The following is a 24,595-nucleotide window of genomic DNA, read 5'->3' as shown; positions in this document are numbered from 1 at the left end:
CCTCCCGTGCTCCTTCAGGGAGGACCGCCTTTCAACACACGGATCCTTTGGAAACACCCAAGGAAGAGAACCCAAAAAAATCTCTAAGAGGACTGGACACAAACCCTTAACCGCAGGCTCAAGTGCTGACCTGGGGGCTACACAAAGCTCTCTCTTAAATCCATGCTGGATTCGGTTTTCAAAAGACAACCCATGTGGTAAATCATGCTGGGATATGCCATTTGGATTTCAACTGTTCCCAAGGGAGAAAAAATGTATTTGAAGGGTGCGCCCCGGGCAATGCATTTATCTCAACATCCACTTACATCAGTGTTTTTTTCCAGTATATTTAAAGGAATAGTAGGGCCTCCTCTGGGGCCCTGCCAGACGCTAGGCCCCAGAGGAGGAGGCTGTGGTTAACTGCCAAGGTTTGCGAAGCGCCACCTTTGGATATCCATGAGCACGATAAAAGTTTTGAAAAGGTTGGAGAGTCCCCAAGCCAGCATTTCCCAATATTATTATTATGAGAACCGCCTATCTAGTAACACCTAGTAACAGCCAGTAGAATTATGCAACATGTTTTGAGATGGGTCTTCTTAGCTCAAAACCCAAATGAGATGAAGTCTTTCAGGCCACCAAAGCAACCACCTTGAAGGAGTACAGTGGCTCAAGTCTTCCTAAGGATGTGTAGCTTAACACAAGCTATGTACACTGAGCACCTCCAAAGTTCCAGGTATTTTATGCTTTGTCTTATGTAATCCTCTACCAAGGACAAAGCAGATACTATCAGAAGTCCAATTTTATATATAAGGAAATAAACATATCAAGTTAACTACTTGCTTAAAATTTCACAGGTAACAAATGACAGATCTAGAACATGAACTGAGGCGTAATTTCCAACCCTTCTCTGTCTTAACCACTATGCCAGTCAGTCATCTCCACTGTTCAATATTAGTCAACGACATTGCCTCGTGCATTCATTTGTTCATGTATTCATTCAAATCCCTCACTTAAAAATGAAGCACTGATTAACGGATTAACTCAGGTAAAGTTCATTACATAAGAAAATACATGTTCAGTCTATTTTTCCTGAAACTTGGTTTAGGAGGTGGGAGATGGTGGATCCTTTATCTTCTACTATCTTCAAAAGTGAGTTTGAGAAACAGTAGAATAGTCTATCACCTACTTTTATCTCAGGAACATATCTGGCCTTGGTCATTCTGGCCCAAAATGGTATTGCCAGGCAGGTTTCAACTCTTTTCTGGGTCAGTGTTGATTCAGTCATTTAATCAAGCCCTTCAGGAAACACATTTTCTGGAACTTGCCTGAACCATACATTCTCAAAGTGGGCCAATGGATTCCCCCAAAACAAAACAAAACAAAACACAACTTGCAGGTGATCTAAAAAAACTAAAAATCCCCAATACTATCACCTAAAGTATTATAAATTTATAGAAGTCCTATAAGTCTGAGAAAATATTTTAATTGTGGGGGAGTGTGACTCAATCCTAAGTAGTAGGTAAGAGATTGACTCTGACAAACATATCTGCAATATTTATCTATCAATATATCTGTATCTCTTATCCGACAAGCATAAAGGGAAAATATTTCAATTTACTAGCAATACCATTTGCAAAAATCCTTCCATACTCTTACCAGGAAGAATGACAACTTCTCAGAGGAGAGGAATTTTAATGTGGTTTTTCCCAATACTTCCTTTGCTCTCAGGCTCACACAGTGCAGTTTCATGCTTTCTCCATTGATTAAAGCATCTCAGAGCAGCGGAGGCTCACAAAAGATGAATTTAGTACCTGATATTTAACAATGCATTACCCTCAGGCTATTTGATCAGCTTGAAATAACTAAAAAAAAAAAAATCTTTTTTAAATGTGTGAAGACAGTTCAGTGGAGCACCCTAAAGGCAAGCTAACAGCCACCCCCCAGCCCTGATTCCCAGGATTGCCGTACTCTCCTTTCAAGAGCGCTGGGAGTTGAGCCTGCAGTCCCCAGAGAGAGACATCAGGGTACGACTGCACTTTTTCACACTGGAGCTTGGATCCAAAATGTGGCCTCATTACTACATGCCGACTAACAGACCATCACATTTTGGCCAAAATGTTTGTTACGTTCTCTCCATCCCGTCTCTGTGCCAACGAAGAGGCGTTTGCATATGCAAAACTTTGGGAGCGTATTTTAGAGCTCATGCTGAACAGAAGCGTCAAGCATCTAAAAATAGAGGATGAGCTCTACTTGCCAATGTGGATAATTTCACAAATAATCAAACATAGTATAGCTTTGGGAGGAATAAATTTGTCAAGAGTCAGAAGTTTAACCTACTCATGGGAAGTAATACAGCTCTGAAAACTTCGGTTTCTTAAAAGAGGGTTCAATTTTAATCAGATGGGATATACATTAAGCTTCCATATTCTTGTTATAAGAACATCCGCAAAACAGAACCATATGGAAGCAAGTAAAGACAACACAATATGCATACATCCAAGAGTTCAGGCTTATATAATTTTAAGAATGTTTAATAGTTCCATATTTACTATGCTAAAATAAGAAGAAGAAGAAGAAAAAAAAAACACCCAGCATAGCTAAGCAGTTAACTGCAAGGGCACATCTGAAATGACAAGAATATAAGCTTAAGATCCTAAACATGCAGATTCCAGAAGCTTCTGGCAAAGTCAAGTATGTCAAGTCTCTGACTTGTAATATCACACCATCCCATCTTCTGCCATCTGCCTCTAGCAAATGTCAGCGTATTCCCAGGATGGAAACATGCGTCCTTCCTGAATCATTCCTACAAAGACTTCAAAAATACGGCCTACTGCAGTTGAACGTTATTGCCTTGAATTCATAGCCTCCTTCAGTAATTCAGAAGAATCCAGAATTCCCTCATCTAAAAGACTAGTGTCTAAAGTGAATGAGGCAAACACTTACAGACTCCTGTACTGACAGTCCAGTTAGGGCCAAACCATCTTTGAGAAGTGGGAACTACAGGAACTCACCATCTACAAGAAAGTACTGAGGCTTTCAAGGACACGTCAGAAAACACAACGTTAAAATCACCTCCCCATTTGGGGTTTTTCACGAAGAGGTCTTTGAGCTTGCAATTTCTGTTTTCTGTCGCTGGTGGATTTATGAGACTCTCAGAGTGCAATGCCCTTATTGCAGTGTTACAACATTCTGTGTGATTAATTGATTGCAAATCATTGCACAGGGTGCCAAGAGCACTGGTAGGAAGCAGGTCATTAAATAAAATTAAAACTCTGCCAATGTTTTGCTTGTAAACGTTACTTCCAAAGCCTTACAGCACCATTTCTTACAAAATGGCCTCAATTCACCAGAGAAGCAGAGTGTCCTGTATTTTTGGCCGATGATCCAAATATTCTGTATTTAATCCAAACATCCAGCATGTTATGTTTTAGGAAGAAAAAGCTGGAGCGTAATGAAATTTGCACAAAGAGAGCTATGGAAAAGAGTCATCACGAAAATAATTAAATTTTGCACAGCCTTACTGTGAAATTGTTCGGTGAAAGGCCCAGAGTCCTGCCCTGCATAACTGGAAACTTTGTAAGATTACATTTTTCCTTAGGTAAATCTTCAAACCAAGCATTAACATTTCAAATTAAATTGAATTAATCTCTCATCCAGAAAGAGAATGGATACTCTGGCCCCTTATCCAAGGAAACTCAACAGTGATTTATCATGGCAAATTAACATCTCCAGAGATCAAAACTCGGGCCCAGGCTTTTTTTTTTTTTTTTGTATTATTATGATCTGGCTCAAATCTGTGCAAAACAACAGGACAAGATGTCTCCCCTCAGCCAGCTATGTCTGGGAATTGACCATTTGAGAAAATATGGTGCCTTTCAGTTTGGACTAAAGCAAAGGGATATATTTCTTAAGATGCCACCACACTTAATTTTAAGATTGTAATGATAAATATGTGATCTTTCAGGCAATATTTTAAGTCAGACAAGTAGAAAGTCATGCCAGAGAAATTGGATCCCATTTTAGGAGTAAATTTAACTAAGCAAATACTATTTGTTTTGTCTGGGGAAATACACTGGACTGTTAAATAGGATTTAGCAAAACAAAAAGCGTTTAAGAAAGTATTTCGCTGATGTTGAGCTAACTGCCCACGTTTCGTTTACTGGTGTTTGAGCTACTTTACGGTTAAAAAAGAAATACCCCAGTGAACAGATAGGCTAAGTTACTGACAAAATAGTTAAATGTTAAACTGTTTCTGTGCCACCTTCCTAAACGACAGCAAGGATTCATTTCTACTTGTTTAGAATAAATTAAAGCATTTTACGAAGAATACATTTTCACTTTTTCAGTTTTCATTTGCTACCCAAGGCTGGATGGGACTATACATAATGTTCTACACGGAAAAAAAAAACCTCACATAAAAAGATGCTCTAGAGTTGTACAATCTGTTAAATAGGACTGTACATCAGTAAACAAATTCATTTCAACATTAATAAGGAAGAAAAGTTGATAACTGTTAAAGTTTGTTGCCTAGAATCCAAGTCATGTATTAAAGGCAAGAAGCAAGCATACAGTTGTCCTGACATCTAATACACACCCGTCTTACATGTTTTGAAGCTCAGTGCATCCAGTTAGCTGGCCAGATACTCATCTAACTCTGTCTTTTCTCAACCTCTTGAAATGTCTCAGTAAAGTCCAGCTGTGTGGCTCAAGCTCACAGTCTCCATCACTTCTGCTACAGAGTACGGGCCTTAACTCCTTCATTCAGGTCGTAAATATTTATCCGATGTTCATTATATGTCAAACCGTGTGCTTGGTGCTTCTGATAGAGCATTTAACAAAGGAGACACAGGGGCGCCTGGGTGGCGCAGTCGGTTAAGCGTCCGACATTCAACCAGGTCACGATCTCACGGTCTGTGAGTTGGAGCCCCGCGTCAGGTTCTGGGCTGATGGCTCGGAGCCTGGAGCCTGTTTCCGATTCTGCGTCTCCCTTTCTCTCTGCCCCTCCCCCGTTCATGCTCTGTCTCTCTCTGTCCCAAAAATAAATAAACGTTGAAGAAAAAAATTTTTAAAAAAAAAAACAAAGGACACACATGTAGTTCCCCAACCCCATGAAGCTCATTCTATACTGGAGCAGACAGACATTAAATTATTACACATGTAATTAATTCAAATTATGATGAGTGCTAATAAGAGGTACTTCCTGGTAATTCTGAACCTTGATTTTTATCAGTTTATCCAGGACTAATAAGAACAAGTTGATTCAGAGTAACCAAACTCAAAAGGAGATTAAGATCAGAAGCCGAAGCCCTATTTTTAAATTTTAAAGTGAGGAATGATTCAAACCAAAATACTGTTGGCCGTTCTCAACACTTCTTTCTAGTAGAAAAACCTACTCAGGGAACTCAAGTACAAGATTTCCGGGGCACATACTGACATGATGCAACCAATTAGGGTTGGATATTCTGTAGCTATGGCAGCTCTGTATCCCAAATGGAGATTTTTCAGTCTTGTTGCCAGAGTTATTTCTTTCAGTTGGTTCTGGAAACACAGCTGACTGATGTAAATTCTTCCTCTACAGAAAAGAACAAAGGGAAGCTAAAGGCTTTGCTGTTGAGACTACCTCGCAGGACAGTTCTGGTGACATGTAACAAACACCTCCTCTCAGACCGATACAGAAACACGGTTACCCTTAATAAGTGATTTCCATTCTGAGTTTTAAAAAAGTTCCCCAATTTAGGTCTTTTTTTGTTCACAATCTAAATCTTACTGGGGGGCGCCTGGGTGGCTCAGTTGGTTCAGCATCTGACTTTTTTTTTTTAATGCTTATTCATTTTTGAAATGGGAGAGAAGGGAAGAGACAGGGAGACAGCAGATCTGAAGCAGGCTCTGCACTGACAGCAGGGAGCCCAATGCAGGGCTGAAACTCACAAACCATGAGATCATGATCTGAGCCGAAGTCAGACGCTTAGCTGACTGAGCCACCCAGGCACCCCAAGTATCTGACTCTTGATTTTGGATTAGGTTATCATCCCAGTATTATGGGATTAAGCCCTGTGTTGGGCTTCATGCTGAGCATAGAGTGTGCTTGAGATTCTCCCTCTCTCTCTCTCCCCTCTCCCTTCTGCCCCTCTTCCTCAGTCGCACTTGCTCTCTAAAAAACAAAAAAACAAAACAACAAAACAAAAACCATTATGGGGCACCTGGGCAGGTCAGTCAGTTAAGCGGCCGACTTCAGCTCAGGTCATGATCTCACGGTTCGTGAGTTTGAGCCCCATGTCGGGCTCTGCACTGACAGCTCTGAGTCTGGAGCCTGCTTCGGATTCTGTGTCTCCCTCCTTCTCTGCCCATCCCCTGCTCACACAGTCTCTAAAAACTGAATAGACATTAAAAAAATTTTTTAATTAAAAAAATAAAGAAAAACAAATAAATCTTACTGGCTTTAGTGACATTTAGGAAACAGCACACAAGCCCTGAATCACAATCAGAACTATTTCCAGAAGGTAGGAAGGAAGCAGATACTCTTCAGATCCCAAGACATGCCACGCCTTTTTTTCCCCTTTAGTTCTGTTAACACGTCCTTCCAATTTGTACAGATGGGAAACGAAGGCTTAGAAATCATGTAGCCATAGGAATGAGAGTTAGTGTTTCAGCTGAGGTTCTTGAACATCATGCCCAGCACACCAGGGAAAGGGTACAGGCTGGCTGCTTTGCAATCACCTAAGGAGAATTTAGATACACCAATGTGGGGGCGCCTGGGTGGCACAGTCGGTTAAGCGTCCGACTTCAGCCAGGTCACCATCTCGTGGTCCGTGAGTTCGAGCCCCGCGTCGGGCTCTGGGCTGATGGCTCAGAGCCTGGAGCCTGTTTCCCATTCTGTGTCTCCCTCTCTCTCTGCCCCTCCCCCGTTCATGCTCTGTCTCTCTCTGTCCCAAAAATAAATAAACGTTGAAAAAAAAAATTATTAGATACACCAATGTGTAGCCTCATCCATGTCCTACCAAATGAGAATCTTCGAACAGAGGAATTCATACTTTTATTGCATTTTTTCAGAAACCATGAGGCACAGTCAGCTATAGTAACCATGGTTCCAGCAACCAATCCCACCTATGACACCTTACTTCTCTAAATGTAGCCTCGTAGTTAGAGGATAGCCCTCCATGACATAATCACAGGAATGTGGATCTGAGGTCAGGACGGTAGGGGGCTGCGGGGAGTCTCTCCAAGTTTTAAGCCACCAGCCTTCAACTCCAACCGTTCAACTCTATCTTTCTAAATTCATCTTTTCACAGAGACTCAACAAAAAGTACAGACAAAATCGCCTTATTTGAAAAACAGCGACATTAACTGTCACAAGACTGGTAAAGAACAAATAAGACCATGAATTCAAATGTTTTTAAGTGCCATGAAGTTCCAGATTCCATTATTAATTCAACCACAAGGGAATTGAGATGAAATTCCAAAAGAAGGAGTATAACCTTTTCAACTGAAGTGGATTAAAAAAAAAAACAACTCACTTTTATAAATAAACTTTTCCTGGAACACAGCTAATCTCATTCTTTACACATTGTCTGTGGCTGCTTCTGAGCTACCATGGCAGAGCTGACCATATGCGACAAAGACCTGATATTCTGGAAAGACAGAAACATTCACTACGTTGTCCTTTAAGAAAAAGTTTGCCACCTACTGAGCCAGATGGTCATATTCTTCTTAGGCAGACATAAATTAACAGTCCTCAGCTGAACACTTCACATTTGAAGCAAGCCCTACCAAATGGAACCTCCATTGCAAGACAGACAGACGGGTGATAACAGGAGTCCCAAATTCTGATCTGTGGAAGGGAAACGTTTGCTAGTTTTGGATCACTGTCTCAGGACTCAATGAGACGGACAGGACCACCGCTTATCCTTCAGGTATGTTAAATACATGAACGGTTTCAAACTTCCCTTCCAAACCCAACCCTTAATCACTGTGAGAATAAAGCCACACTGTACCAGAAAGGTAAAATGTGTAGACCATAGACCACATTTATGTTGATATGTACATTTATGTCTCTATTTACATGGAAGTATTTTTTTTTCGTGTCTTAAGCTAAGGATGACCCAAGGCTAGGCCTAACCTCTGGAATCATTCATACTGAGTGGACTCAACTTCAGCAGCTTGTTGAAACCAAATTGGAGCCCAGGGTGGGAATGAACAGGCAGCCACATGGCTGGCTGGCTGCCTCTGAATCCACCCACCTGCTGTTTTACTCTCCTGCTGTGTACTGGGCTCTACGTGCTAAGGCGGGATGGCCTTGGCCCAGTTGGCTCACACAGCCAACCTTCCCCCAGAGAACTATGCAATCAGGAAGTTGGCAGTCAGCACCGGGGGCTCACCAGGCTCTACAAGCAAATGGCATGTTTCCCTTTCCTGGTACAAAATCTGCAAAAGGGGAAAGTCAATCATCTACACTTGTCAGTGAGAAACATTAAAATTAAGCCTCTGAGTCCAGTTCTTTATAGTCTTGCCATGGCGTGGATTACCGAGAGCAAGTAATACTGTGATTTCCTTAAAAATGTTCCCAAAGTGATAGTCAAAATTCCACAGGAAAAAGAGTTGCCCAGTGACTCCCCAGTGTTGACTTCTATAAACTCCCATAGATCTATCTAGACAATAAGTTGATGTCATAATGAATGTTCTCAACCCTTCCATTTTTGGTTCACTTAAGCAACTCAAAACAAAAGCATTTACTATCCCTCTCATTCGGAGAGCTCAAAATTCCCAAAGCTCCTTAATTAGGACCTATGTTTGGAAATACAGTCCAACGAATCTACAGACTCAATATTTTCTGACCCACTTTCTATGTGTTGACATCCAGGATTGATAATACATCAATAAGCAGATATAGATTATTTAGCACAATTTTCCAAGTTCAATTCACTCCCCTAACCAAGTAAATAAGGCTCACAATGTAGTTAAATTATAGTTCAACTCTGGTACATTAAAAAAAAAATTAAAAGCCTTCACGATACCTACAACTATTGCCATGAGAAAAACAGTTATTTTATCCTGTGTTAAGGGCTAAACTGTATTCCCCACCTCCAAACTCACATACTCAACTCCTAACCCCCATTACCTCATAATATATTTGGAGATAGAGCTTTCAAAGAGGTAAGTGAGGTCATCAGCATGACCTAGGTGATTGGTCATCACCTAAACCAATATTACTGGTGTCCTTAAAAGAGGAGGAGATTAGGACACAGATATGCATGGGAACAAACCAAAGCAAAGACACAGGAGGAGGACAGCACTCTAGAAGGCCAGGAGAGAGGCCCTCAGCAAAACGAACCGTGTCAACATCTCCATCTCAGACTTGCAGCCACTAGAATCACGACCACGAGGAAATCAGTTTCTCTTGTTTAAGCCTCCCTGTCTGGTACTTTATTACACCAGCCCTAGCAAACTAATACACCCCTCCTTTCAAATACACTTTGGTCCTTGAAGCTTATACTCTCCATTGCCAGTTTCACTTTTTTTGAGAAACTGCCTGAAGGTTGTTGGCCAGCCTTCTTTCCACACAGATTACACAAATAGGGTGCGCATTTCTGAATTAGGGGATATTTTAAAAACATGAGAAATTATCATACACTCACTTCTTAAAAACTGTTACCTAAATACTAACTACAGTTTAGCTTTTTATTTGGAAATTTTTCTATTTTCTTTCCTTATGTAAAAAACACACCAATGAAAGTTTAACACAGCTGTATTCAACAACACTGCCAAGATGAAATATTCTGAATACAATGCTTTGAATTTTGATAATACTTTGATAGGCACCAAATCCTAATGTGTAATAAAGGGAAACACTCTTTCGGAATCCAAATTTAATAAAATTATTCTTCTTCCAATAGCAACATGACTAATGCATAAAATTTGGCTCTTGATTTAAATTTTATCATGTGCATGGCAAAACCATAATGCTTTAACTATATTGAAAAGAAACTTTCCAGGCAACCTCAAAATAGTGAGGTACAGATAAAAATATAACTGAAAAGGGAGACTAAGAAGATTTCATACTAATTTCCATACCATAGAGTGTTTTGCCTGGTATTTAATGAAAAAAAAATCAAATGTAAAGTAATAGAGACACCAAATAGTTCTAGAATTCTAAAGGTAAGAGGCAAAAAAAAAAAAAAAAAAATCACAGAAATAAATTATCTGTTTTGCCTTTAAGAAGAATAGTAAAGTTGAGTATTTCATGGGTCCAATTACACAGCACTTGTCCTACAGGGACTATATTGTTTAAAGAAATTCAAATTTGCTGTAGTCTTATAGTCTTCTAGTAGTTTGTGTCCCTGAGTACAGATTAAGTTCTTAAAACAACCATCTCTTCCACCGTAAACAAAATCAAACTCCAATTTGGATTCAATATTCAAACACCCAAGAATTGTGTTCACGAAACAGCTTCCAAAATTGGAGAGTAGAGTTAAGGTGCTGACTTAAAAAATATTTACAAATAACATGGAGTTATTATTATTTTTTAATGTTTGTTTATTTTGAGAGACAGAAGGAGAACACGAGCAAGGGAAGGGCAGAGAGAGAGAGGATCCCAAGCAGGCTCCACACACAGCACAGAGCACAACCCGGGGCTCGATCTCATGACCTTGAGATCACCACCTGAACAATATCAAGAGTTGGATGCTTAACTGACTGAGTCACCCAGGCGCCCCAACATGGAGTTTTTATTATGTAACATTAGAGAAGCAAATGCTCTTTAAGAAAATGTGTTTTATCTGAGGGTTGATGGGGGGTGGGAGGGAGGGGAGGGTGGGTGATGGGTATTGAGGAGGGCACCTGTTGGGATGAGCACTGGGTGTTGTATGGAAACCAATTTGACAATAAACTTCATATATTGGGAAAAATAAAACTAGAAAAAAAAAAAAGAAAATGCGTTTTATGGGAAAACAGTGAAGCTGAAGGGTATGTATGGTATCTGAAGATGCTCAGAATCCATGCAAGCACTGGCCACCACGATCCCAAATATCTAGAAACATTTTCCAAATGGTAATGCTAAAAAGGAAGGAAGGAGAAGAAAACCACCACCACAACTGGCTGTAATTGTGAACATCCTGCCAGGCATTACGGCAACATTTATTCCACTTCTACTCCAACTTCTATAAAAAGCACAATTCAAAACAGCTTTCTAGAAATTAACAATGTGCAGTGTAATGGTGAAGAGCATGGGCTCCAGAGCCAGTCTTCTTGGGCTCCATCTGGGGCTCTACCATTCACCAGCTGTTGGGACCAAGTGACTATACCTCAGGTCCTCCTCCCAAATGGAGATAAGAACAGAGGCATCTCAGTGGACTGTTGCATCAAATGATTTCTCCATGGAGAACCGTAGTCCAGTCCTTGAAATGGGGTGTCATATAATTGGTGGTGGAGGCAAGTGGTGGAAGGGTAGTTCAAAATCCACTTACAACCAGAGCACGATAAAGTGGCTGGTGAAACTGAACTGAACAAACCAATGAAAATTCCCATCTACGGGACGTCTAAACACATGCAAGAATTTAACTGACACACAACTTTTCCCGTCCGGCTTACTGTGCTAGAAATTCACATTTCCGCTGATTTGAGCTGATCATATGGACACGGTATCGGAGCACACAAAAGAGCAAACCATTCTTTAAGTAGGTATCTTAATACGGCTGACCTTAAAGCCTAAGGGTAAAATCCTCAGCACGGCATTAATGAAACATGGCTAAATGCACATTTAACAAACACACCAGCCAAGAGCATTAGAGGCAAATGTTCATCAGGATATCGTGAGCCACAGGTCCTCAGTGGTGGTCACTGAATGACCACTAACCCAGAGATTCAGCGGCAAAATGTGCCAGGGAACGCTGACGCTGCCTTGCCCTTAATTCGGGCACCGGACTGGGATTCTCTCCATCCGTACATCCTGGGCCCGCCTCCGCCTCTGCCAGCCCAGAGCCTCCCCCTTGCCCCACCCCAGGGTGCGGGAGTCGGGCGAGAGCACCATCGGCAGCTTATTTTGTGCTACTTTCAATTTTAAAAGCTGTGAAAGCTCGAGAGTGGTTGGAACAATTTTATCTGGCCCTGACAACCCTCTTAAGAACGTATATCCAATTTTCATTCCACTTCTCTATCACCTCCTAATCTCTTCCCCATCTCTCCTCCAGAAAGTGCTTATCACGTTTACCTAAACAAATATAAACAGGGTTGGGTTTTTTTTTGACTAGTTGCAAAACTCTAGTGCTTAACAGCACACATTGCATTCTGATCTAATCCCTACTTACACACACACCAGGATGTTCCTGAGAGATTCAGGCCAAGGTTGATTTTCCTCTCTTTTGCCAATGTCCTCGGTGTCCCTGGCCTACGCCGGACACACGATAACTGAAGCATAAGTACATTTTCTCAGCATTTCCCTCGGCTATCTCTAATTTCTTACATGTGGAGAGGCTGGTTTTGGATATAATCACTGTTTATTTCCTTAGTACATTTTCTATCTCCTGCAAGTGTGCTGCCAAATGTTTAAAAGCTTCATCCTTTGAAGCACAAGTCAAAAGAAAAAGATGGGAGCTATACAAAAAGAGAGAGATGCTGCTTTTAAACAAAAGCTGAATGTGGTTTAACTCACACTGAGTTTTTGAATTATACCAAAGCCGGTATGCGAAACCACACTGCCAACAACATTAAAAACACTGTCAAAAGCAACTTAATGAATCAACACAGCAAAGCAACGGTCACCTAGAAAAAGCATTCTTCAATGGGGTCTCCACAATACTAAAGTTGCAAGATAATAAAGGGGTCACGTTTTCTAAATTCTACCTATTTAAAAAAATCTCAATGAACCATTCCAGTTTATTTGTTTTTCTTCGGAGGATGTTTGAAAGGAAGCTCCAAAGAAGGATTTCATTCTCTCCTACATACTGACAAGAAATCAGAATGTTACAGCAGTCACGAAATAAGGCAAATTATCATCCACTATTAAAAATTCACAACTTTTGGGGGCGCCTGGGTGGCGCAGTCGGTTAAGCGTCCGACTTCAGCCAGGTCACGATCTCACTGTCGGTGAGTTCGAGCCCCGCGTCGGGCTCTGGGCTGATGGCTCAGAGCCTGGAGCCTGTTTCCAATTCTGTGTCTCCCTCTGTCTCTGCCCCTCCCCCGTTCATGCTCTGTCTCTCTCTGTCCCAAAAATAAATAAACGTTGAAAAAAAATTTAAAAAAAAAAAAAATTCACAACTTTTGGATCCGTCACCTATCAGCTCTCAGGCAGTGTCGGAATTGTCACTCGCTAGTTCTCAGAGAGGCTGAGTACCTTCGAAACTTTCCTTCGCTGAGAAATTATCCCACTACCAAACTAAGAATATATATAAAGTATAGAAACAAATCTGTGTCAAGTTCTGAAGATCTCTACACTATTGCTTGTTTTATGTTTCTGAAAGATTTTGCTGTCAGTGATTTATTTCACATCCATGTGGCCAGCCATTTGTTTATTCTATTGCGTGCCATCTGTTTTTCGGTAAAGAGGTTTCAAGTTCTTCTCATTCCCTACTTCATATCCCCTAGAAAACAATTTATAGTAGACATAGATTTAAATCACTTGGATTCATGTGGAGTTGGTAACTGGAGCTGCCTTTCATTTATATTTGGCAAATGCTTTAATGGGATTAGCAAATTGTGTTATTATGAGGTACTTATGGAGACACAACACTTTTTTTTTTTTTAACAATGACAAATGATGTTAACAGTTTCATTTTGAGGTGTTTAATAGCAGGAGAGATTTCACTAACGTTACAGGAAATTGCCCTGATAGGCCATAAAGTCCTAACACAAACCCTGTCTATATCTTTTCTTTCTGAGAGCCGACTATGAGTATCGGGACGTGGTAGGGTCTACGGTGAGGAATAACTTTACCTTAAAAGTGAAGCAACTTGGTATCTATCATTTAACCCACAGATCTGAAAACACTGTCTGGTTCTTACACCTTGGTGACATCCTCAAAGCCCTCTAACCATGTTCCAACTTGGCTAGAAGATGGCCCAGACTTCACTAAAAAGAAGTTTATGCCACAAACTCCAGGTCATCAGAACCAGTTTATTCCCTTTCTAGGGCTCACTTTGATTCACTCTGAAGAAGAGCCAACCATTCAGACAAACAGCTTCTTGCTGAAACTATACAGATGATGTTTAAAGCATTAATTACCATTTTTACAAGAATCCTTGCTGCTTTGGTGGAGAGGGGGTATCTGATGACAGGACCCAGCAGCTGTCCACAGTTCATGGTTGACATCCAAGGGCTGAGAAACGTCCAGGTGGAGGTCTACTTGATTTTCACTAGTCCTTACCAAATCCGAATTAGATATATTCTGGGGATAAGTGGCATCCTGATGGACACCCGATGGAGTCGATTTGTTGTAAGTGTTAAGTGACATTTGTACTAAAGCTTCATTAATGAAGAATGAATTTTCATGACACAAACTCTCGGATCGATGAAGTTCCATTACCTGTGTAAGAAAATGTAAAAAAGTACAATAATTTCTCCAGCAATTTGTGCAAGTTTCGTAAAGTATTTATTTCTAATAGTTCTAGCCATCAAGATTTTAATAAGAGCATTAGACCTCCTCCCACCCCCTTTAAATGAGCTCGGACCAAAACTTCAACTCGTCGTGTCCAGCCTATCTTTAAAAACAAAACAAAAGCAAAAAACAAACAAAAGAACCTAGCGGGCATGCTACCACTTTCAGAGAGCACAACATTTTTCAATTTGGCTAAATAAATTGTTGAAAATATATGCACATACACGAGGTATTTGCCATAAATGTAATTTAGCCAACTCGAAAGGACAATCGTATGCATCACAGATCTTTCTTATAATCTTATCACGTTTTACAACTTTATGCACTATCAGTAAAAAGTATTTATGTGCAGAGAGTGCAGCAAATTCGCGGAACAAGGGCACTGTCAAACATGAGTAGAAGGTGTACGAATGGAAGACCATCTTTAAAAAGATTTAATATCCGGCCCAGCCACTAATTAGCATACTCATGTTGACTATTAGTCAAACAAACAGGTTTCAAATTTAATACGTCAATGTACAAAACAATAAAATTAGAGTAACAGAATAGTATCATACCTGCTGAATTCAGTACCCAAAGATGCACATTAACAGCTAATTAATCTGCTAAAAGGTACATCTATATAAAACTCTGAAGGCGCGATCAAGAAAAGAGGTCTTTCAAGTACAGGAAAGGCAGCACGCTCACGGTGAGCATGCCTTAGGACAAACCTTGCCTTCCTGGAAGACTTGTTTCTGTGTTTCTTCCCTTGCATAAGGGCATCACAGGGTACAACAAGCCCTTGATCCAAACAGGACCTAGGTTTTTCAAATTTCTGTAGCGTGAGCCAAGATTTCTATGCCTGTCTCCCTAAAACTTCTTCATTTCTTTTTTTTTTAAATACTTTTTTAAAGTTTATTCGTTTTTGAGAAACAGAGTGTGAGCGAGGGAGGGGCAGTGAGCAAGGGAGAAGAGTCTGAAGCAGGCTCCCGACGCGGGGCTCGAACCCACGAACCGTGAGATCGTGACCTGAGCTGAAGTCCCACGCTTAACTGACCGGGACACCCAGGCACCAGGTTCCTCATTTCTGCTACCTATAGATTAATTCTTGTGAGCTCTTAACGCCACAGCAAAACGGCGGATACCGGATCCGGTCAATGTCACAGGAATGACCACGACTGAACCTGCCTTTGAGAAGCTGCCTTACACACTAATTCCACAAGCACGGAAGGCCCGTACCTCTGTGCTTCCTGGAGAAAATGCTGCAGGAAGGCTACTCTGCCGACTGTGTTTCCAGCCACACAGCAGGCTCTGCTGGACCCGCATCCTCTCCCTCTCCCTCTCCACCAGGCGCTGGCCCTCCCTCAGCCGCTCCAGGTTCTGCTGGTACTCCTGGAGCTGCTGGTCCAGCTCCCCGCGGTTCCTCAGCAGCAGCTCCTCCTGGGACTGGCACTCCCTCTCGCGCTCCCGCAGCCGGCTCGCCTTGGCCTCCTGCTCCCGCTGCTGCTGGTCGCACCTGCGGTGCCAGCGCCGCTGATCCTGCTGGAACTCGTACTGGAGCTTGTGGACGTTGGCCAGCTCTTCCCGCTGCTTCTCCAGGTGGCGGGCCTTCTCCTGGTCCTGAAAGAGCGGGCCCCCTCGAAAAGACGGGCCTAGGGAGAGGCTCTCCTGTTGCCGGAGAACCAGCTTGTGGACCTGGATGTGGCTATCCTGAATGGTCAAGGCCGCCTGTCAGAGCAGGGGAGAGGAAAACGGTCACGGCTTCCGCGGGCTTGGGCTTTGGGTGGGAACTACCTCTAGACACAAAAAGCACGACCAAATTATTTCCCCTTAATGTTCTGTCCTTTTTCTAAGTTATCTTCAAAGACTGACCTTAACCTTCCAAATACGCTTATCCACATTGCCTAGCAGTACCATTTGGGAATTAATACACAAAAGAAAAAAAAAAAGCACAAAAGCAATACTCATCCCTTCTTTTGGAAATGTGGCTTGTTGCTGGCTATTTGGTAATATTTAAGCAAGTCTTTTGAATAAGAATTCAGTACATAAATTCACAAGACTGCATTCCTGCTCTATGTCTCATTCTCTGAGGTCTCTCCACTCAATAATTCATGAGAATTTAAGATTCTATATAAACCTGGTAGTATCCGTTCAGTCCCAAACCAGAAATTACTTAAGCTACATTACATACATGAAAACACAAAAATAAAAGTCAACCACTTGGAGACTTTTGGTAAATAATCTTTTTATAACATAATGCCCGAGAACAGCCGTTAATTTCATATTTAGGAGATACGTAAGTGGTAAAGCTATCTCGTTACTGTTATTTCTTTGTATTATAGCAGGAAGGTCTACGTAAAGTCCTAAGCCGAAATTCATTTGTTTAATAGATTGCTAACAGGAGGCTGGAATGATTAAGGGAACATAGATACTCTAAAGCCCAGAGGACATTACCAACCAGATTAAAAAAACATTTGGAGTTACGGTATCTGCCTATGAAAAGTTTGGCAGCATTCACAGGAAATAATTGCCAAGATTTGGAAGGATTCCACAAAACCAAAAAAAAAAAAAAAAAAAAGAAAGAAAGAAAGAAAGAAAGAAACAACTCAGTGAATGCCCTTGGAAGCTTTTAATTTTAAAAGTTCCCATTTAAAGCACAAAGAAGCACAAAAGGGACAAATTGAAAATGGCCACATACTGGGTATGTATGTGTGTTTTGACTCATTATGAGAAATTATTAGTCTCCTAGGAATAAATTCACATTTTTCTTTCCTAAGAATTTTGAAAACTGCCCATGTAACAGATGCTGGTAAGATGGGGATTTGACTAGTAGTTCTTTGTTAGAGCAACAATTCCCTGCACTTTTGAAGGTTAAAGAACTCAAGTAAATTTTAAATTGGCACTTGTCTTGAAATAAGATTCAAAAATGTACTTGCTGGGGCCTCCTGAAATAAAATTCATGTTTTTAACCTTGAAAACTTACTTAAACAATTCCAAAATTCGCATGAATATTTAAGATCTTTAAGAAGTTATTAAAAAGAGAACGATTATCATTGAAAATAGTAATTACTTTATCTTTAAATATGAAATAATTGGCACATAAATAAGAAACCATTCAGGATTCTGCTGACTTAGTTCAACTGTAGACTGTACATTTATTAATTCTAATAAATTTCAAGGGCATCAGTATAGCAAAACAAACGAACATCCAGTATTTTATATGCCCAAACTATCATAGGAAAGTACAGTGCTCATGAAAAGTTTATACCAGGCTAGTTAAGGGCTACCATGAAGCATTCCTCACATCTGCTTAGCATTTGAGATGAGACCACTCTCGTCTCTAGCATCGAGGTGGAATGTGGAGACTGGATATTCATTTTCACACGTACAGTTGACCCTTATATTTGGCAAAGAGAACAGCACTTGCTTTCAAATTTAGGAAAATTCCCAATTTACTCTCTCAACTTTTCTTTGTCTTCTCCCTTCCACCTTCCCCATACCTTATCTCCAACTCTGCTCTCCTAATATAGGGATCAAGTTTCATTTTCATCTGATTTGAAAATGCTCAGGTAAAAATTTCAATCATATGTAAGAGATACAGCTTCACAAGAGGTGAATGCTCCCTGAATAGAAATCTTTCAGAGCCCACATCCTCAGACAAGCTCAAAAGCTGAGGTTAAGAGAAGACACTGGAGAATTCAATACCTCCCTTCAATCTCATGTGGTGCAAACACCAGGTCATTTAGGTCAGCTTTTCTGAACGTTGAACCCACACAGGGTCCCATGCAAGGTTGACAAGAAGACCAGTGACCTGTCAGTGTCTTCATCAGGCAACACAAGCTGGGATCCTCAGTGTTTTCATCTCCCAAAAGTTAATGAACTCTCCTCAAACTATATCCATTTTCCCGTTAAAATATAAAAGGGACGTTTGTTTTACATGATCTATCAACTCAAAGGCCAGCTATCCCAGACCAGCATATTTAATGTCAGACGCCAAAGGTACTCCCACTACATCTTGAACAGCACAAGGATGCTTGCTATTGCCACAGTTACTTAATACATTTCCAGAAGACAAAGTGTAAGCCAAGAAAATAAAATGATGTAAGTACTGAAGAATAACCATAATCTCATTACTTTCAAATTTTAACTTTCTACCTGGAGTATTCTAAATTTTTTTTCAACGTTTTTTATTTATTTTTGGGACAGAGAGAGACAGAGCATGAACCCCCATTCATGGGGGCAGAGAGAGAGGGAGACACAGAATCAGAAACGGGCTCCAGGCTCCGAGCCATCAGCCCAGAGCCTGACGCGGGGCTCGAACTCACAGACCGCGAGATCGTGACCTGGCTGAAGTCGGACGCTTAACCGACTGCGCCACCCAGGCGCCCCTCTACCTGGAGTATTCTAAAGAATAGAACTGTTGAAACAGAAACATCTTCCTTTTATCTAAAATAAGAGATGACTAACACCATTTTCCCCAAGAGGACACTAATTACTGCAGAGGTGACAATTCTACCCAAATTCATTCATAAATAGGAAATTTTAATTAATCAGTCCTGGTACAAGGGTAAGAAACTTGCCAGAGTCAAATCTCTTATGAAAGAATATATAGATGAGTAAAGAAAAGAACAAGAAGAGACCATCACCATAATATATTCAAATAGAATCCAAAATTTTAATTATTAAGGTAGTGCTACCAGAACAATAGATACATGATCAATAAGACATAAAAGAAGTCTTGATGCGGTCAAAATACATATAAGAAAACATTAAATGGAGCATGACTTTACACTTTTTTCTGGTGAAAACTTACAGTCATACTTAACTTTTTTCTTTTGAGAGAGAGAGAGAGAGGGCAAAAGTGAGCAAGGGGCAGAGAGAGAGAGCGCGCGCGCACCCTATAAGGGGCAGACAACGAGAGAGAAGTGAGGCTCATCCAGGGTCAGGTTTTTACCTGAAGCGGGACTTGTGTTCACCCGATGTGGTGGGACTCCAACTCACAAACTGTGAGATCGTGACCTGAGCCAAAGTCAGATGCTTAATGACTGAGCCACCCTGGCACCCAACTTTATTTTCTATTAATATTCAACAGGTAAAAGATACAAAGCATGAATGGCTACTAAGCCAGTGGCCGGGGGGAGTTTAGTTTCAACAGTAATCAAAGAAATGAAAATTAAGATCATCAGACACCTTGACCTATTTTTAAACTGAGGAGAAGGAGACAGGGGGTGTTGATAGGATTATTTGGGTAATACCTATTAAAAACCTAAAAAAAAATAATTTTAGCCATTTATCCTAAAGAAACACGCAGCTATGTTAAGAGGTTAATATACAAGAATATCTAACAGACTTCCTACAGAAGTATAGCTATGAAGAATCGGACAAATTCTGGGGTGCACGGGTGGCTCAGCTGGTTACGCATCAGACTTTTCATTTCGGCTCTGGTCATGCTTTTGCAGTTCGTGAGTCCAAGCCCCACATCAGGCTCTGCACTGACGGTGTAGACACTGACAAGTGCCTGCTTGGGATTCTCTCTCTGCTCCTCCCCTGCTCACCTTGTTTCCCTCTCTCTCTCCCTCTCTCAAAATAATAAACTTTAAAAACTAATAATAATAAAAAGAACTGGACAAATTCCATAGACTTGAATATTATACAGCCTCTAAATACTGTGCTACAGAGTAAGAGCTGAACATGTAGCAAAGTACATGTTATGGAAGAGCATGTATAAAATAATTTTTTTTTTAATTTTTTTTTCAACGTTTTTATTTATTTTTGGGACAGAGAGAGACAGAGCATGAACGGGGGAGGGGCAGAGAGAGAGGGAGACACAGAATCGGAAACAGGCTCCAGGCTCCGAGCCATCAGCCCAGAGCCTGACGCGGGGCTCGAACTCACGGACTGCGAGATCGTGACCTGGCTGAAGTCGGACGCTTAACCGACTGTGCCACCCAGGCGCCCCTAAAATAATTTTTAAAAACTAGAGGGATATACACCAATGTAACAAGGATAATTCTCTCTATAGAATCACAAGCCACTTTATTTACTAACATCCTCAAATTTTTCTTCCAATTTATCCATGACGCTAACATTGCTTTTATATCATCAAAATGCTTTTAATCACAAATTGAGCAATCGGACGTATTTGGCCTTTCTTGTGCATGACCTAAGGGATCATCCAACCCTGTAATCCTCAATGCAAGCATTTTTTGTGCCTGCCTTTCCTTGAAAGACAGCGAGCCATTCGACGATAGGCCTTGTGGTTCATCTGCCTTTGTGTGCTCAGCCCTTAGCATAGCGCCAAGCAGAGAGAAGGCACTCAATAAATGCTGGGTGGATGAACAAACTAACGAATGAAAGAGCACATGAATTATTTAAGTGCTCAAAAGGCCCAAGTCCACATGTCGAAGTGAAAAAAGTTTAGGTGTGAATTTAAGTTTTCACCAGAAAATGTGAAGCCATGCTACACTCACCTAAGAGTTTCACTGTAAGCTTCAGGCCAGGTCACAGTCATCAATATTTTTTAAAGATATGAACCGTTTTATGGTTTCAGAGAAGAATGTTACAAAAAGTAGTGGTGTTGCCTTGTGATTACAAAACCAGGTGAAGTTCAATGCAACTAGAGGAATTACACTTCGGGAATTGGCATTCTTTTAAGATCGTTGACTGCCTCTCGTATATTCTAATTTGTAATGGCCGGGAGTCATCAAATAAAATGAATTGTGTTAAGAGAAAACATTCACAAGGTCAAAGAATAGAGGAGCACAGTTACCTGAAGGCTATATAAGAGCCGGGTTAAATTCTGTATCGCTTGTATAATCTGGAAAATAAGATCGTGAAAGTCAAATACTTGAAAAAGCATTCGTTATCCAAAAATTACAAGAGGATGAGGATATATTTCAGGTATGCATAGCTCACCTCTGACTGTGAAGCACCTGGGAAACTTCTATATTCCACCTAAAATATGTAAAGAACAAGAAAATGAAATCGCACTACTTTTGAAAAGCTACACTTAGTGTCAGGTAAATCACTTCACTCCCTCAAAAGTCTTCTCTGATGACCCTCTTTCCTTGCCAGAAATCAAAGCCTACAGAATTAAACAACCGCTCAGTGAGAGCCCCATCTGTGCAAACTCTGTATGTGACATACATGGTAACTTTTCCCCCAAACATCTCTTTAAACAACAAGGGATGACAGCCGGTAAGTTCTGTACTCTCTCCGTAAGTGATGATATTTACCTTGTGGACACCATACTGTCACGTGAGCTCTCAGTGCCCAGGCTGAAGCTGGCCCTCAGACCAGGCTGGCTCCCTGCATTCTGGAGGCCAGATTTGGAAGCTAGAGAACATCACGCCTGACTTCTTGCTCCCTATATCCATGTTTAAGATTCACAAAGCCAAGACAGTCAATGGTTGGGAGAGGAAATCAGACTCAGAGGTGGCTCAAGGATGAGCACCTAGCTGGCCGGCTCCAGATCCTACTGTGAGTTCACTGGAACCGTCTGGGATTGCCTTAGTAAACGCACTAACAGCAGAGGCCATCATGAGGCTGGAGACCATCTGCTCCTAGGGGATGGGTTCTATGTCTCATTGTCTCTCTACTGCACACATTAGAGACACATGTAGGTAGTAAGGATTTCCAGTTTCCAGAATTGAACTGAACAATTGTCTGTTCAGGTATCGTCCGTCTTCTTTCACTAGGATGTAAGGCAACAAGTAGCAGGAGTTCTTATGTGCGTTCAGTGCTGTAACTGCAAATTTAACAACGAAGCCTGGCATCTAATGGACACTCACACTGCATTCTATAAATAAATACTGAGCGCTCGCTATGTACTCCACTCTTTACGCTATAGGAGATCATCAGATTCCATGCCCGCCTAGAGCCTATCTTGTATACTGCTTTCTCTTATCTGAGCAGCTTTAAATTAAAACCACAAGGAACAGTCAGCCGTGGTAATGTTCTCAGGTAACTTTGGACTTGTTAAATTCAATTAGTTCAGACTAGTGAAGCTTTAATGAAATAGCCACATCCCTTCTTACCCCTCTCCCACACTCTTCCCCGGGCCATAAAAGATTTCAGCACTAAGCATAACCTCTAATACAGGAAGGATAAGGGAGGGAAAAGGACATGAAGTTTAGAGTCATTAGACCTGTACTCAGGTCCCCTCCACCCCCGCAATTGGGCTAAAAACTCCCATTCGCTAGCGAGTTCTAGAGTTCTCTCTGCTCTTGTGGTTCTGTCCTTGCTGCACACTCCATTGCCTTTGTAATAAGAAAATCGTACGGTATAGAATTTTTATACTCTATAAAAATCAGAAACATAGACATGAGTTGGATTATGCTACATGCGGTTACTTATTACCCAGAACCGCGAAGTTGGAAAGGACAGAAAGGGTCAATGTTGTATTTTTCACGGAGTCAGTCCACCACCTTGTGGTGAATGTATAGAGTTGCAGCGGTTGAGTTACACACAGGATGCTGCACCATTTGCAGCACTCAGTTTTAAATTTCTTTCCAAATTTTGTGTTAAGCCTTACCTTATTAAGGAAGCTAATTACAACATATCCATTGCACACTTCTTTCCTACGTCTGATTTCAGGTGATCCTGCCCTATGTGTCAGTTCATTTTCTCAAATGCCTTATGAAAGTTCTTCCAGATAGGTTCACCCAACAAGGAACCTTCACACCCCGTTTCACTTACCTGTGACTGCATCCTGGAAGGAAAAAAGACCTTGGGAGTGGGAGTCACCACAGGGTCCGTTCAAGAAAAAAACTATTCCTAGCTAACCAGCCCTCTTACCCTCCCTCTCTGCCTCTACGACAAAAGCAGTTGGAAGCTACAGACTGAAAAGTGAAGGCCACACTGAAAAGGAAGAAAAGCAGGAATATTTTAAGAAAAAAATAAGTCAGAAAGCTTACAGCCAGTGAAGTAAAATACTGCATTCCGTTTTTTATTTTGGCCTATGAAGATCTTTAAAACAACAACAACAACACTAAATCACGGCCATATTTTTTACGGATTTTTAAAAAAATCTTTGGACTTGAAGTCTCAGTCACGTATAATATTTGCAAAAATATATACTACGTACATTAGTACACAAAGATAGGACATCTGTCATTTTTCCACATTAGCACATATTGGTGCATGGTAATGTGCCTAATTTGAAATTAGAGAAAACTAAAACTCTCGAGCCCCAGCCAACCCTGGGGAGGCCACTCAGCACCTCCCAGATTCATATTCTTATTCCCTCTTTCTGGCATCCCAGGCTCATTTGAAGGGAATAGGAAGTTTCATGATTTAATTTTTCAAAGAGTGGTATATACTACATGTAAACTGTGTCCAAAAAGGAGAGGAGTTTAGAACCAGTTTGCCCCGAGCAAAAAAAAAAAATGGTGAGGTTGATTAGAAGTCCCCCCCCCCCGAAAAAAGTAGGTGACAGTGTGGGCGGAGACAGGAAAACAACCTGAAATGAGAGGAAGATAAAAGAACGTGCAAGCAGCAACAGTATTTCAAGTCAAAATTCTTTCTGCCCCTTTAGTGTCCCTTGGTTGCCTAGAGACCCCGACAGATGCCAGGGGCACCTCTCAGCCAAGAGTTGCTAAGTGTAGCAGGTGAAAAGGCAGAGGTTTGCAGGGCGGAGAGCAGAAGGGAGACCAGAAGTAAGAGTGCGCAGACACACAAACAATCGAGTTTTAAAACCGTTTAATAACTTTCCAATCATTTCTCTGTTTACACCTACATGAATAGGAAGAGTGAGAACATTTTAAGAGGATTTAAGTGAGAAGGCTTAAATAGGAGTACCGCAATCGAGAACAATGCAGAAGAATGCTTTCATACCACTCACTGCCACGGACAGACCAGGACCTGTGGTTATTTTATTACACAAAGTAACTGGTGCCATTTACTAACAAATCAGTTCACAATACCTTCTCCCCTGCATCAGAGACCGCCAGGTCGGTTCCCACACCCTGGGTCCCAGGATCCACATCCCAACAGCCTCTTCCTCCTGTCCTTTCTGTGACTAGTGCTGGAAGCACACCATTGAGACAGAAACAA

At 41.1% G+C, this 24,595-nt stretch overlaps 1 protein-coding gene across 1 annotated transcript in view; it reads right to left on the bottom strand.

Moving 5' to 3' along the window:
- Positions 1 to 24,595, bottom strand: part of ARHGEF28 (Rho guanine nucleotide exchange factor 28) — a 312,308-nt gene that overhangs the window by 14,113 nt on the left and 273,600 nt on the right. Inside the window, 5 exon segments of the mRNA XM_043591949.1 lie at positions 14,191 to 14,491; positions 15,782 to 16,270; positions 21,312 to 21,359; positions 21,458 to 21,496; positions 24,466 to 24,566. Coding sequence (XP_043447884.1) covers positions 14,191 to 14,491; positions 15,782 to 16,270; positions 21,312 to 21,359; positions 21,458 to 21,496; positions 24,466 to 24,566 — 978 coding nt within the window.

This window comes from Prionailurus bengalensis, chromosome A1 (assembly GCF_016509475.1).
Source record: "Prionailurus bengalensis isolate Pbe53 chromosome A1, Fcat_Pben_1.1_paternal_pri, whole genome shotgun sequence".
Lineage (NCBI taxonomy): Eukaryota > Metazoa > Chordata > Mammalia > Carnivora > Felidae > Prionailurus > Prionailurus bengalensis.
Note: the sequence above shows the minus strand (reverse complement) of the source record. Positions and strands in the feature narration are given on the sequence as shown.